The sequence below is a fragment of the Heliangelus exortis genome, chromosome 25 (genome assembly GCF_036169615.1).
Source record: "Heliangelus exortis chromosome 25, bHelExo1.hap1, whole genome shotgun sequence".
Lineage (NCBI taxonomy): Eukaryota > Metazoa > Chordata > Aves > Apodiformes > Trochilidae > Heliangelus > Heliangelus exortis.
Window position 1 is genome coordinate 5,087,550 of NC_092446.1, and position 15,074 is coordinate 5,102,623.

General features: G+C 59.2%; 1 protein-coding gene across 4 annotated transcripts in view; it reads right to left on the reverse strand.

Moving 5' to 3' along the window:
* Positions 1-14,237, reverse strand: part of KIF21B (kinesin family member 21B) — a 34,555-nt gene extending 20,318 nt beyond the window's left edge. For all 4 annotated transcript variants that reach the window (XM_071768280.1, XM_071768279.1, XM_071768278.1 and 1 more), the window contains exons 1-7: positions 14,048-14,237; positions 4,894-5,116; positions 4,427-4,609; positions 1,743-1,892; positions 1,388-1,522; positions 922-1,089; positions 136-251 (exon numbers count right to left, since the gene is read on the reverse strand). In XM_071768280.1, coding sequence (XP_071624381.1) covers positions 136-251; positions 922-1,089; positions 1,388-1,522; positions 1,743-1,892; positions 4,427-4,609; positions 4,894-5,116; positions 14,048-14,085 — 1,013 coding nt within the window. In that variant the 5' untranslated portion in view covers positions 14,086-14,237. The remainder of the gene's footprint in view (positions 1-135; positions 252-921; positions 1,090-1,387; positions 1,523-1,742; positions 1,893-4,426; positions 4,610-4,893; positions 5,117-14,047) is intronic.
* Positions 14,238-15,074: the final 837 nt, after the last annotated feature.

The window sequence follows — 15,074 nt, forward strand, 5'->3', positions numbered from 1 at the left end:
AGGCATCCTCTCCCCACTGGGCAACCCTTGAGGCATGAGAGCCCCTAAATAACTCCTCCACTGCTCCACAGACCCCCAGCCCCAACACACCCAGCCCCTCTCCCAGGGTTCAGGCACAGCCTGGGATCTCATTACCTGTTGCCCCCGAGGGAATCCTGCAGCAGACGGGTCAGCTTGGAGTCACGGTAAGGCACGTGCACAACTTTCTTGCTCTGGTCTCCAAGGGCACTGATAACATTCCCCAAGGCCAGCTGCCAAGACAAAGGAAAGGTCCCCCCAATGCAGTCCCTGCTGAGAACACTGCTGTCAGTCAGACATCACCCTGGCCTTGGGGTGCATGCTGCAGCACAGGTTTGGGGACCTCCCTCACCAGTGTCAGCATTCACCCCCTTCCCTGGGCTGTGCCTCCCTCCCACACTGAGAAGCATCATCAAGCCCTGGCAGGTTTTTTTAAGCCAAATTCAGCAGACCTCAACCATTGTGCAGAGCTGTGCACAGCCCTGCCATCAGCAGCCCAACTGTGCCCCCACCACTGGCATTTTGAATTCATAGAATCAAAGAACAGGCTGGAAGGGACCCTAAAGACCACCCAGTTCCAACCCCCCTACCATAAGCAGGGATGCCTTCCACAAGACCAGGTTGCTCCAGCCCCATCCAACCTTCAACACTGCCAGGAATGGGTCAGCCACAGCTTCTGGGGGCAACCTGGGCCAGGGGCTCCCCACCCTTACAGCAAAGAATTTCTTCCCCAGATCTATTTCTGCCGGTGGCAGGAATTATGCTACACGGCCAGGCAGTATAAACCCTAGCAGAGCCATCAGCAACCCCAAGAGCAGCTCCCAACAGGACTCAAAGGAGCCCCAAGCCGGGTCCCCAGCAGGTTTTGCCTCCTTCCCTTGCAGACCAATGCTCAGGCCATACCAGCCCACAGTTGATGGAGATCCCCTCCTTCGCCCTCTCGCCGGTGGCTCCCGTACGCTTCAGCCTCTCTGACCCTGCCAGGTCTACAAAGTGAAACTTGGCTGTGAGGGTCTCGTACTCAGTGGTGGGCTGGGCTCCATCCAGAAGGGTGGTCACCTCCCCGTTCACCTGCAGCCAGGCACATGGAAAAACAGTCAGCAACACCAACCCCAGAGAGGCAACCCCCCCTTGGCTCTGCTCAGATGTCAGCAAACACCTGAGCATTCCCTCTTCACATCCACCCCTCAAAGATGGGGGAGAGGATCCCAACAGCATCTCTGGGCTACCTTTGCCTTGGACAGGGCTCAGCTCTCATTAACTCACTCTGGCTATGACTGGAAAAACGACAGACAAAGCCCTGGCTCTCTTTGCAAGACTCCAAACTCTCTCCCCTTTCCTAGGGAACCCCACACAGAACACATCTCACCAGGTCCGGACGGGTGCAGACCCTCATCTGGCAGAGGTGGATGGTGAAGATGGCGTGAGACCGGGAGCTCTGCACGTTCATCTGGGTGCTGGCAGTGGTGCGGGAAAGAGCCCCCTGTTTTAGGCACTGGATCAGCTACAAAAACGTGGGGCAGGGAGAAATGAAACCTTGAAGAACCCTTCCAGGGAAGCAGGGCAGCAGCCTGCTGCAGCCCAGAGAGCGCATGGATCTCACCCTGCATCCCCTGTGACAGACTGGGCAAGGTCCCCCTTCACCTGCCTGGTCCCACACAGCTCACCCCAGGCACGTGGGCACCCTGCTGCCTTCCCCCTTCCTTCCTACATCCTGCACCCACCTCATCCTGCGAGCTGATGAGGCGAGATGTCACCCCCGTGGTGTAGATGCTTCCATTGGCATCCTCGTGGATCTTGATGTTGGATTTGCGGTGGCGGGCGTCAGGGTCACGGGTGCTGTCAAAGAGGTCCAAGATCTCCTCGTTGTAGAGCTGCGTGGGGTGGATGGAGGCAGGAGCAGTGAGCAGGGGGACGCAGGAGGCTGCTGGAGCCCAGCACAGGGGGACTGACAGGAGCTGTGCCCTGTCCTTGTGCTGCTGCAGTCCTGAGAACCAAGAGTGGCTGCACCCCAGGGGATGTGTGCACACATACACGTGCACACACACACACACACACACCATACACCACACACCACACACACCACACACCACACACACCACACACACACACCATACACCACACACCACACACACCACACACCACACACACCACACACACACACCACACATACACCATACACACACCACGCATACACCACACACACACCACACACACACACTCACACACCACACACACCACACACACCACACACACACCACACACACCACACACCACAAACACACACGTGTGTGCTTAGGCTGAGCAGGAGGGATGTGCAAGTGTAGGAGAGGACACACAAGCACGTGCATGCAGACAGGAGATGCCAGGGTAAGCTCTGCCCTGCATGCAGGGGTACCCAGCAAGGACACACAGGGGGCTGTGCACACACACGTGCATGAAGGCCTCCTTCCCCGACAAGCTCTGAGCTGCAGTCTGGGTTGGTTCCAGCTGCCTGACCCTGTCACATCCCTGCCCCACACGGGCAGCTCTGCAGGAACCAGGACACTTGCCTGAGCCCTGTCCCCAGCTCCTGTGCAGACACCTGGGAGCTGTGCATCCCTCTGGCAGCCCCTGCTCAGCAGGGAACCCCTGGCCACAAGAGCCAGCAGAGCCCCATCTCCCCCCACAGCTCCGAGGTCACCTCTGCCAGGTGGGCAATTGACAAGGAGGACCAGGGAGTGCTGAACAGGCAGGGAAAACCCTGAGGACCCAGAGAAGAACACCCCCCATCCACACCCTGACCCTGTAGCATCCTCTCTCACCCTGAGGCACAGGGTGACAGCCTTGCCTGTCTGTCCCCCTGCCAGCTACTCACTGCCACCCATCATCCTCTCACACCCATGTCCCAGTGCAAGGAGCAGGGTCACTTGAGGGCCACAGGCTGTGGTCCAGGAGAGCAGATCAGGCTAATCCATCCCTGCCCCAGGTACCAACAGGCTTAAATCTTAAGGATTTAAACCCAGTTCCCCCAGCCTGCTCCCACCAGGAGAGTCACAGGACAGGCATCAGCACAGCCAAATCTTTTACCACTGGTAACTGGTGTCTGATGGGGCCTCCAGGCTCCTCCCAGTTGGCAAATGCCCCCTCACCCTGGGGCTGCCAGTGTTCCACTGGGCATGCCTGGCCTGGGGACTGCAACCTGAAGCCTTATTCCCATCCTCCACCTCCAGACAAACATTTCTGAGGCTGTTCTGAGAGCCTCACCAGGTGTCAGAGCTGGTGAGGAGAGAGAAAGGCTCCAGGAAACCCCCTGAAGGGCTACGGCTCCATCACCCCAGGTTCCCCCTGGGGCTGCACTGGATGTGTTGTGCTCTGCAGGGATGCTTCCTGGGATGGCTTGGGACAGAGGCAGCACAGGCATCCCCTCCCTAGTGCTCATCTTTCGTGTGTCCCAACCACAGCTGATGGGTCACCCAGCTCCTTGGGGAAGTGCCAGATCATCCCAAACTGAGTGGGAGAAACCAAAACAAGGGAAATGATAGCTGGACAACAGAGGATTTCCCAGACAGGAGACAGGGAGGGCTGAAAGGGAAGGGAAAGCACGTCACATAGGGTGAGGGGACAAACATTGGGCTGAAGGCCAGTACCCAACCCTAGAGCCCAGGGGAGACAGGACAATGCCCAGCTCCACTGGGGTCAGGGGACTCTCCAGCAGAACACAGACATGATGGGCACCAAGGCCACATGAAGGCAAGATGACAGCACAGGGCCCCTCTCTCTCTACCTGCCTCTCCCCTCCGGGCTGTATCCCAGAATGGAACTCCAATGAGATGAAGCTTGTTCAAAAGCTCAGCTTTGCTCAGCACCACCCTATGTTTTCTCACCAAGGCCTTTAACTCATTCTCATCTTGAACATCTTTGGACTTTCACCCCCAGGAAACTGCTGCAGACACATAAGGCCCACAGGCTTTCTGGGACAAATTTCTCCAGAGGAAAAAAGCTGTTAAGAAGCTTTTGAATTGGAGAGACTAAAGCAGACGTGGGAAAGGAAAATCCTTGAGGTCAAAGATGCAGCAAAGGACATGGCCTTCCTCAATGCCCCACAGGTAACAACACTTTTTCCTCAACTTCTTTGGGAAGTTGGGAACTTTCCTGGGAATGCTGGTTCAGACCCAAAGTATGCTGCCATCCTTGACCTCAAACAAGAGTAAGAGAGCCCAGAGTCCCCTGAATCTCCAGCAGACCAAGGCATATGCCCTGTCCCCAAGGGAGTCAAGAAAGTGCCACTCAAGTTTGTGACGACCATTCAGGTGCTTGGAGTCTCTCTGGTCCTGGCACGAACTGGCAGCCACAAAAAGCTGGAGGATCCAACTCCCCAGGGAGCAGCCAGGACCAGGGAGCCCAGGACATGGTATCTGTCACTCACCTCCAGGAACTGGGCGCTGACTTTGAACTCAGGAGCTGCCAAGCCCTGGCTCTGTGCTGCCCGCTTGCGCTGCTCGATGCCACTGAAGAGGTGGCTGATGGCCCGTGGGATGATGCCCTGCTCCTCCTTGGAGGTGTTCAGGTCGAAGCCAGTGCCCATGGTGAACGTTTTCCCCGCTCCAGTCTGTGAAGGGGAAGCTGTCTGGGGCCTCCAGGCTCTGTCCGTTGTGCTCCACACCTCCCCCAGCCCCCCCAGGCTCCCCAAACACCTCTGCTGAGCCCCTCTGGTCCCACCACCACATCGACTCCCATGTCACACCCCAACCCTCCTACCCAAGGCTCTCACCCAGCCCAGGGACAGCTCTGTCCCTCTCAACATCCTGACCTTAGCAGGGCACATCTGAGCATCCCCAGCACTGCAGAAGCCCAGTGGCCAGGGCAGGGTCCAAGGAGCCCTCAGGCACCTACCTGGCCGTATGCCAGCACGGTGGCATTGTAACCCTCAAAGCATCCTTCAATCAGCTTGCCCACACACGTTGTGTAGATCTGCTCCTGCCACGTGTCCAGGTCAAACACAAAGTCATAGGTGAAGGCCTTGTCCTTCCCTAGCAGCACCTGGGGCTCACCAGGTGTCACAGAGGTGCAGATGTGACATCCCTCTATTTTCTCTTTGGGCAGCTGGGGACGGATCCTGCAGGAAGAGAAGTGAGCTGAGGGAAGTCTCAGGGTTCATCCTGGACCTGGGAGACATGAGCCTGGTCCTGAGGATGCGAGCCTGGCCCGTGCTGGAAACGTGGTTGCTCCAGGCAGGGAACAGGCAACAAACAACTCTGCTGCGTGGAGCAAACAGTGCAGGGGATGCTTCAGCCTCTGCACCCAGCTATAATAACATTGATGCTTTTGTGGCTGAGAACAGAGGTTGGTGCATGTCAGCAATGTCACCAGCCACCCCCACAGCTGTGGTGACACGCAGGGCTGTGCAGCTGGCACAGGCAGACAGGTAATGCCATGCAGCTGACACTTAAAACTGCCCTGGCACCAACACCCCCATCATCCAACAGGTTGGGTTGGAAGGGGCCTTAAAGCTCATCTGGGTTCAACTCCCTGACATGGGCAGGGACAATTCCCACCAGCCCCATCCAACCTGGGGCCCTCAACACTACCAGGGATGGGGCAGCCACAGCTTCTCTGGGAAACCAGGGCCAGAGGCTCAGCACCCTCACAACAAAGAATTCCTTTCTAATGTCTAATCTATAATCTATCAATTCCAGTTTAAAGCCATTCCCCATCATCCCATCCCTCCAGGCCCTTGTCCAAAGTCCCTCCCCAGCTTTCCTGGAGCCCCTTCAGGCACTGGAAGGTGCTCTAAGGTCTCCCCATTGCAGGGTCTTCCCTTCTCTTCTCCAGGCTGAACACCCCCAACTCTCTCAGCCTGGATCCAGAGCTGCTCCAGCCCACTGATCATCTTTGTGGCCTTCTCTGGACTCACTCCAGCAGCTCCATGTCCTACTTGTGCTGGGGACCCCAGAGCTGGACCCAGTACTATAGGGGAGGTCACCCTGTGAGAGCAGAGGGGGAGAATCCCCTCCCTGGCCCTGCTGGTCACACTGCTGGTGATGCAGCTCAGGACACGGGGGGTTTGGGGGCTGTCAGTGCACATTGCCAGCTGATGTTGAGTTTCTCATCACCCCCAAGTCCTTCTCAGGGCTGTACTCAATCTCTGCCCAGCCTTATTTGTGCTTGGGATTGCCCTGACCCACGTGCAGGACATTGCAGTTGGGAGCATCAGGGCCCAGCCAGCCCCCCCATGGATCCGGTGGCTCCTGCAGGGCAGGCAGCGAGCTCTGAGCCACATGCAGACACTGATCAACAAATTGGAGCAGCCCTGAGAGGGACTGCTGGGTCTGGGCAGGCAGCTGGGATGTGCTGCGACCACCAGAGAGGCAGCAAAACCAAACTGCAGCTCCAAAGGCTTGACATGGAAAATGCAAAAACCACGAGACAGCCCCAGCAGCAGAACAACCATCTAAAGCAAACCACCACCCAGCCTGGTGGCTGTCCCCAGCTCTGGCTGGCCATGTGGGAAGGGGACAGGCAGGGCTGGTCTGCAGCAGGCACTCCCCATCCCCACCCACCACACCGAAACCCTCCCTGATAAATATGGGTTCAGAGTGGGCACCCCACGGAGGCAGCGAGCCACAGCTCCCACGTTCAGTGGATGTGGGAAGCTGCCTTATCCCGGGGGACTCGTGGAAAAAGAGAAAGTGCGGAGCCAAGAGGCTCTCATTAGAGGTAATGACTGCACATCTCCCCTCCCTGGGTGCTCCATAAACACAGCATTTAATTCCTCCCAAGCCACAGCGTTTGGGTGCCTGAGAAACTGCTCCCTGGCAATGAGAGCCCCGGAAGCCCCAGGGCCTCCGTGTTTGGGGGTCCAGGGTGGCCCCAGTTTGGGGGGGCAGCACAAGCACCCCTCACCCTGCTGGAGCCAGGGCAGCAGTCGTGGGAACTGCCCTGGGAGTCCCTGGGTGTATTTAGCTCAGCAGCCACAACAGGAAGCAGCTTCTGATGTGTTCAGCTCTAGACTCACTCGTGTTGCCTTCCCAAGGTCCCACCCTCCTCCAGGAAAATTAACTCCAGTTTTAATTACTTTTGGACCAAACTAATGCACAGTGATGGTGTCCCCAGGGAACAGGCAGAGGAACAAACTGGAATTTTGGAAAATTCTTTTTTCCTCTCAAAATTGAGAACAGGTTTTTCAGTAAAAGATTTCTTTCATTTTTTCACTCCTCCAGTCTCCCCAGGTAATTAAACATGCACACATGGGCATGAAAGAGAAGACAAGCAGCAGTGCTGGAGGGGTTCTTGCACATGAATTTTTCCATAGAGCACTTGGGGACCCACCTTGTCTGGCCATGCTGGGCTGTCCCATGCAGCAGTCCTGATGTCTCCCCTCCTCCCAAACCTCGTGGTCCAGACAACGTGGAGCACCCAAGAGCCTCCATCCCTCACCAGATGGATGCACAGACAGGGGTGCAGACCCCTCTGTCCTGAACCTGCACCTCTCACAGGGGCATTGCCAAGAGGAGCCTGTCAGCTCCAGCATCAGTATTCAACCTCAGCAGCACGGGAGATGTCTGCCAGGGAGAGGCCACAGCCTCCTGGGAACACAAAGGGGACCTTGCCTGGAGCTTCTCCACTCTGCTCCTTCCCTTCCCTTCCCTGCCAGGCTGGCAGGCTGTGAAAGCACAGTCTCCAGGGCTGGGCTGCCCAGGCACCCGAGCATCTGGGAGGAAGGGGGGAGCTGGTCCTGCACCCCGAGGGGCCACAGGAGCACTGAGGCATGCTCGGTGGCCAGCACAAGGGCTGAGTTGTTCAGGGCTGCTGCCCTGTGCCAGAGAATGGAGCAGGGCTGGGAGCCAAGCACTGGATGGCCACCAGCTCCCACCCCCAGCCCTCACAGGGTCCCTCCACACCCCTGGGAAGAGTCCTGCCCATCCCAGTGTGACCAGTGGAGGGGAGAGAGCTCACCACGGAGGGCACAGCCAGTATTTCTGTGGCAGGGCTGCATCCCCCCCCTCTGCACCCTCTGCTCATGTCCTCACGTCCCCTTGACACCTCATTTAACTCAGCAGCTTCCTAGACATCATCAGGGTAAGACCAAAGTGCTCCAGATCCCCCTGTATCTCCAGGCCAGTGCAGGGCTCCCTGCTCTCTCCACCAGACAGTGGTTCCCCAGCCCTTAGCTCAGTGCAGCTTCATCCTGGGGGGGATCTGCCCCATGCCCCATGCCCCATGCCCCGACCCCATTCCCCCTGAGCAGGGTCCCAGCAGAAGTCTTGCTGCCAGTGCAAGGTTGCAGGTTGTTCTGCACACAAACCCAGACAAAGTTAAGCATTTAATTAGCATGGTAGGGAAGCAGCTCAGCAATCAGAGAAAATTGAATCAGGCTCCCCAGGGATGGCCAGGTCTGGTCAGCAAATGCTCCCATTAAGAGATAGAGCAATCCACCTCTATCAGGAGCAAGCACAGGGAAGGAAAGTGCCCAGCATGCTCCCATTGCCAACAGAAAAAAACAACCTGATTTTGGCAGAAGATGCTGCAACACTGGAGCCCACAGAAGACATCAGGGACATGTGCCCACAAGCCAGGAAAGGAGGTGTCACATGGAGGTGTCACAGGGAGCTGGAGAGGAGGGGAAGGGATCTCACTGGGATCACTGGGACCATGGGCTTAGCCCCAACCCCTCACTTGGAAATAGGGGTGACAAAATGTGTTGTGTCCATATGGAGCAGAGCAGAGCCAGCAGGGATATGGGGAATGCTCCAGGGCAGCACTGGACCTGTTCCTACTGTGCCAGGAGGGGAAGGGGTGGCAGGAGGCTGGTCACCTTCCCTCCTACCCCTCAACATCCAACCAGGGTGGGCAGTCACCTCATGGCTTGTTGATCTTGGTGGCAGCTGTCCTCACAACCCACTGCATCCCAAACACGCAGACTGTTTAACCAGCAACAGGGACTGTTGTGACAGGGAACAGCCCCGGGGGACCACCGGGGGACAGCCCCCCCAGCAGGAACAGGCTCCTCAATTAGCACCAGGCTCAGAACGGGTATCACCTTCCCTCTCTGGGAGAAAGGAGCCACGTTCCTGACAGCTTTGTTTAGGAATTTAGGACTTCAGGAAAATTCCTCCTGGAATTTTCTCCTGCCCCGACTTACACCGGGTGCAGGAAAGCTGCAGTCGGCTCTGTGTCCTCTGGCTTAGAGACAAACTCAGCCTCCCAGGTTCCTGAAACTCCACGGAATTATGTATTTAAATCCCTTGCTGATGGGTGATGGGTGTAAGCATCAAAAGCTTCTTAAAAGTACTTTTAAAAGTACTTTGTACTAAGCAATGCCCCAGGCGATGCCTGCGTGGGACTGAAGGGTGTAGGTCTGCTCCCCCTCACACCAGCACCGAATTCTAACATCCCAGCTCTAACATTTCCGGTGTAAAAGCCAGGGAGTGCACACCTGATTGAAGCCAGGCACAGAAAAACCCCTAGAGCCCACACACCTGGGCTCAGCATTTCCCTCTGAGGTCTTGTGGGGCCCCCCACAGCCTCCCATCTCTCTCCAGACTGGTTCCAACCCTGCTCCTTGGTAGCCTGGAGCATGCCCACCTCTCATCCCACCCTGAGTCTGGATTCAGCACAGCAGCTGAGCAGGGGCCGTGTCTCTCCCTCTGTCATCTCTGAGCAAAAGCAGCCCCACAGCAGCCAGACCTCCAGCAGACACTCCTCCCATGAGCAGTTTCCACAGTGTCCCCCCAGGACCACACTGCCGAGGCTCAGAGCTGGAGCAGCACCGCGGTGATGGTGGGCAGCAGGCACCCATCCCGAGTGGCACATTCCATCCTTCTTCCTGTGAGGAAGGGCTGAGGGAGCTGGGGGTGTTGAGGCTGGAGAAGAGGAGGCTCAGGGGAGACCTCATCACTCTCCACAACTCCCTGAAAGGAGGTTGGAGCCAGGGGGGGGTTGGGCTCTTTTCCCAGGCAACTCTCAGCAAGACAAGAGGGCACAAGAGGTCTCAAGTTGTGCCAGGGGAGGTTTAGGTTGGACATTAGAAAGAATTTCTTTCTGGAGAGGGGGATCAGGCATTGGAATGGGCTGCCCAGGGAAGGGGTGGATTCTCCATCCCTGGAGATATTTCAAAAGAGCCTGGATGTGGCACTCAGTGCCATGGGTTGGGAACCACGGGGGGAGTGGATCAAGGGTTGGACTTGAGGATCTCTGAGGTCCCTTCCAACCCAGCCCATTCTATGATTCTGTGATTCCTGAGGAAGAGGAGGGAGCAACTCCCCGGGGGCAGGAGACAGCCAGAACTGAGCTGCCCACAGGATGTGCAGAGCATCACTGCAGGAGCGTTTGTGAGAGCAGCAGAGCACTGGAGGTTGCAGGGTTTAAATAAACTTGAAATTCGACTCAACTTCCTTCCCCAGTTTCACAAGCTCCATTTCCTGGGTCTTCTCAGCCAGCCAGGCGCTCTGTGGCCACAGCAGCTCTGGCACAACGGGTGCCCTTTTCCGTTCAATGAGATGGGCAGTTTGCAAGTGCCCCCAAGGGGCATTTCTACAGCCAGCCCGGCTTCTCACACCTCCCCCGGCCAAGGAGATTAATGGCCTCGGGGTCACTGTGCACCATCAGCCCTTCCTGACACAGCAAAACCACCAGCCCAAAGAGGGTTGGGCTCCACCTTCTGCAACCAGCACTGAGTCCTGCTCCCCCCACTGCACCCCGGCTCGCTGTGGCTGCAGGAGCCCACAGCACCCAACCACGAGCTGCAGGAGGGGGGCTGCAGGAAGGGATCTGCAGGAAGGGGGCTGCAGGGCTCAGGGGGGGCTGCAGGAGGGGGGCTGCAGGGCTCGGGGCTGCAGGAGGGGGGCTGCAGGGCTCGGGGGGCGGGGGGTGCCGATGCTCATGGGGAAGCCTGACCCCCACTCACACCGCCGGCTGTGCTCCCCGGTGCAGGGCACACGTCCGGATCTGCCGAACTGCCTGTGTTGTAGCCACCCATCTGAAGGTCACCTTACAGAAGGATGCAGCAGTTGTTGCCCTCCTCAGCCTCCGGGGAGCCCCCAACAACACAGGAGCGAGGGCTCCCAGGCTCAGCCCTGCTCAGCACCATCGCAGCCGAACGCAGCTCCCGCAGGACTCGGTCCCACCGCCCCGGGGCCTCTCGCTTCCTTCCCGGCAAACTCAGCCATGCCACGAGGGGACAGCCCGGGCTTCCCGCCATGGGGAAGGGATGGCAGAGCCTGCCGGGGGGTCCGGGTAGGGTCTGGCCCATGCAGATGGTGCAGGGCTGTGTTGCAGGTACAAGAGCAGCCCCTGGGCCTGCATTTTCCTCTGCCGACAGCAGTGCTGCAGCAAGTACCAGCCCTTTCACACAGGAAGCCTAAATAACGCCCCCATGCCCCAGCCAGTGGCTCCTTTACACCCCCAGTGCCGATGAGGCAGTCGGGGGTCTCACAAGAGGAAGACAGGAACCTGTAAAGTTGACAGTAAAACGCCAAAGCATCTCCAGTAGAACATCAGGATCTGAGGTCCCCCCAAGGACATCCCAGCCCCACCCCCGTGCTCCTCTGTCCCTAAGAGCCTGACAGCCTGGTGGCTGCAGCATGATTTGTCATTGGCTGGACCAACCTCATCACCCAGCACATGGAGCCTTCCTGCCCCTGGATCCCAAGTCCTAGGTGGCATATTCACATTATTATAAAAGGACAAAAGGGGAGCTTTGATCCATGTCCTAACACACCCCAGAAGCATTCAAACCTTCTCCACACTCTGATGTCTGAGGGAGGTGGGATCTTAGGGCAGGTTGGCTTGGAGGCTGGGTCAGTCTGGCAGCCCAGCTGTTCACCTTGCTCTGTTCCCAGCCCAGGGCAGGAGGGGACCCATCGCCTGCCCTCCAGAGCTGCTTTGGCAGAACAGGGTCAGCAGGGCAAGTGTCTCAGTCCTGTGCCCTCAGCACAGACTCAAGAGCCACCTCCCCACATGATCCTGCAACCTGCCTGCTTTGTCTCACAGCTCCCAGCCCTCCTCCTTTGTGCTGCCAGCTCATCTTTGCCACAGTGTTGCCCCAGCTGCCTGGCACCCCTGTCTGCACCAAGAGGGATGCTGTCCTACTCCCTCAGGGATGGGGGGGAAGAGTTGAACCTCCTCCCCCACCATATCCTTGTCATGGACACCCCAGCCCCACTGCAGTGCTGTATATTCCAGTTACCACCCAGTCATGATCCCCTTCCAGTCCTGTGCACTGGATTCAACCCTATCACTAGCAAGGCCCAAAGGGATTTTTAGGAGGGAAGAGACCAGCAGAAATGACTCCACAGCCACCACAACCAGTGGCACCCACTCCATTTCCCTGGCAAGAGCAACCCTGGCCACAAGGCAGACCTTTGTTAAAAGGCTTCATCCTGAGACAGAAACACAGGATGAAGGATGGGAAGAGTTCAGCCAGCAGGAAATCTCTACCCCCAGCCACCAGCATCATTCAGTTCCCGGGTCAGTGTCCTGGCACAGACACTCCTGCCTTGGCACAGCCCAGCCGGCAGTCACCAGGGCAGCATCTGCAGGAGGGCCATGCTGTCAGCTCCCCTCCAGCTCCCCCATCCTTTAGAACCACAGTCTGGCTCCTATTCTCAGCCTCTTGGGTGGAGCAAGGATCACCACTGCCTGCTTCCAAGACAGGAAGAATGGATGGGCAGGCAGTGCCGGAGGTGTCCTGGTGCACAGGCTCACACGCAGCAGCGCAGGGCCCCGCACCCATCCTCCTCCATCACTGACACTGCACCAGCATCCTTTGTGCTCTTCCTTTGCCCAGCCTGGCAGGAATCACCCACGCCAGTGCCCTCTGCAAATATCCCCCCAAGTTCTGACACTTTCCCCCCTGCAGACTGCCATCAGCACCCGCATCTGCCTCCCATGAGCACCCCAATTTGCCTCCCATGAGCACCCCAATCTGCCTCATGCCCTTACTGGTGCATACAGGGGGGTGCACACAGGTTGACCACGCAGGCACAGCCGGGATGGGGAAGCTGGTGTCATTGCGTGGAGCTTGCCTTGCTGTGCACGTCCCCACGGGAAACCGACTCTTCCCTCCCCAGCTCCTCTCCGACCCCCTGCGCGGGAGGTCGGGGCTCCAGGGGCCGGGTCGGGCTCAGGCTGGGCCGGAAGCCGCCTCTGACCCGGCGCAGGCTCGGGGTGTGCAGGGGAAAGGCGAGGGCTGAGCAGGGCGCGCCGCATCGCCGCTCGTTTCCCCACTCCCCGAGCAGCTGTCACGGCCCCTCCGGCCGGAACCGTACCCCCCTCTCCCGAGGGGTCCTTCCTCCTCTCGGGACGGAGAAGTCAACCGGCGCCCATGGCGGGACCCAGCGGCTGAGCTCGGAGCTGGGCGCTAACAAAGACCGCGGGTTCAGTCGCCTCTGCGGGGCTCTGCGGACGGTGCCTCCTCTGCCCCGTGACCTCCAAGATCCCTCAACCACAGACCCTCCTACCCCACCCCCCCGAGCCCCCACATGGGTGAGATGCCGCCGCCAGCTCCTTCTGGAGGTGCACCCTCGGGAAGCCGCATTGTTCCCAGCTCGTAGTCAGCACAAAGGACACCGAGATGCCGCATCGTTCCCTACCACCTCGCGGGAGAGGGGGGGAACGGGCAGGGATTTCCCCCCTGTGTGCCCCTGACATCTTCCCTGGTACCACCGGGGCCAAAACCCCCCGAGCTGCCGAGTGGACGGGGATGGGCGGCTGCCGGCTCTCAGGTGAAGGGTCCGGGGACTCCCGGCCTCCGCCCCCCGCGGCCCCAGGGGATGGGGGCGGCCACGGCGGGGCTGCACAGTGCGGGAACCGGAGCGGGCGCTGGGGAGGAGAGCAGCGGCGGCGGGGCTGGCAAAACCCTGACCCGGGGAGGACTCAGTGGCCCGGGGATGGGCAGCGCCGAGCCGGGCACACGCAGCAGCAGCAGCAGCCACCGGTGGGCATCCGCCCCGGGAGGAGCGGCGGGGCCCTTCGCGGATGCACGCCCCGCATCCCAACCCTCCCTCCCCTGGAGGCCCGAGCCCCCCCCCCCCCGCCTTCTCCTCACCTCACGGCCACCTTGACGCAGCTGTCCGGGACCGCCATGGCCCCGCCGCCGGGCACCGCGGCCGCTGCCGGAGATCATCGGAGGGGGGGGCGGGGAGGGGCGGGGGCGGCCCCAGGTACCGGTGGGGCGGGGACACGCACAGGGACAAGAGAAGCGTCTGGTGCGGCCCCCCCGCCTCACACGCAGACTGCCCCGATCCCCCCGCACACTCACAGTCCCCCCCCTCATCTGACACCGCCACCCCCTCCCCCCCAACCCCCACCCCTCGGTCCCTGCTGCCCCCTGCAGGGCCGGCGGTCCCGCTCCTGGGCTGTGCTGGGCTGTGCTGGGCTGTGCTGGGCTGATTTTGCCGGGCTGTACTGAGGCTATACTGGGTTGTACTGAGGCTATACTGGGTTGTACTGGGCTATACTGGGCGTCCTCCCTCAGGGACGGCGGGGCAGCAGAAGCCCGGGGTCCTACCCCTCCACGGGAAGGAGCAGGGGGCTGGGGGAGCCCGGAAAAGGCTGGGATGTGTCAGCACCAAGGCACCCGATGCTGTTACAGCACCACGGGGATCAGCAAGATAAGGGCTGGTTGCTGTCCTGCAGGGATGAGAGGAGCTGTCCTTTCTCTGCCTTTGTCCCTGTGGGTCAAAGGACTCCTGGGCTGGGGGGACCTTTCCACCTTGAGCTGCTGTTTTTCCGACGCTGAACTTTTCCTCACTGAAGCTCCAGCCAGGGGACAGTGTGGGGGTGCTGGCCCTATTTTCCTACTCCCACCCTTGTGCCCACCATGTCACAAGCCAGATCTGTCCCTCAGGTTAGCTATAAACCAACTCAAGAAAGACACACACACACGTCCAGATGCTGTCTGGGGAAGATAAGCCCCTGTGCAGCTCCAGACTCCAGGAGAGGGTAGAGCCATTGCCCCATTGCTGCAGTTATTTCCCCACCATGGTGCCACCTTTTGTGTTAGGAATCTTCCTGGCTTGGAAAGTGGCACAGGCAGTCCCACACCTCAGTAAAAGGACCAGGAAACCATCCCC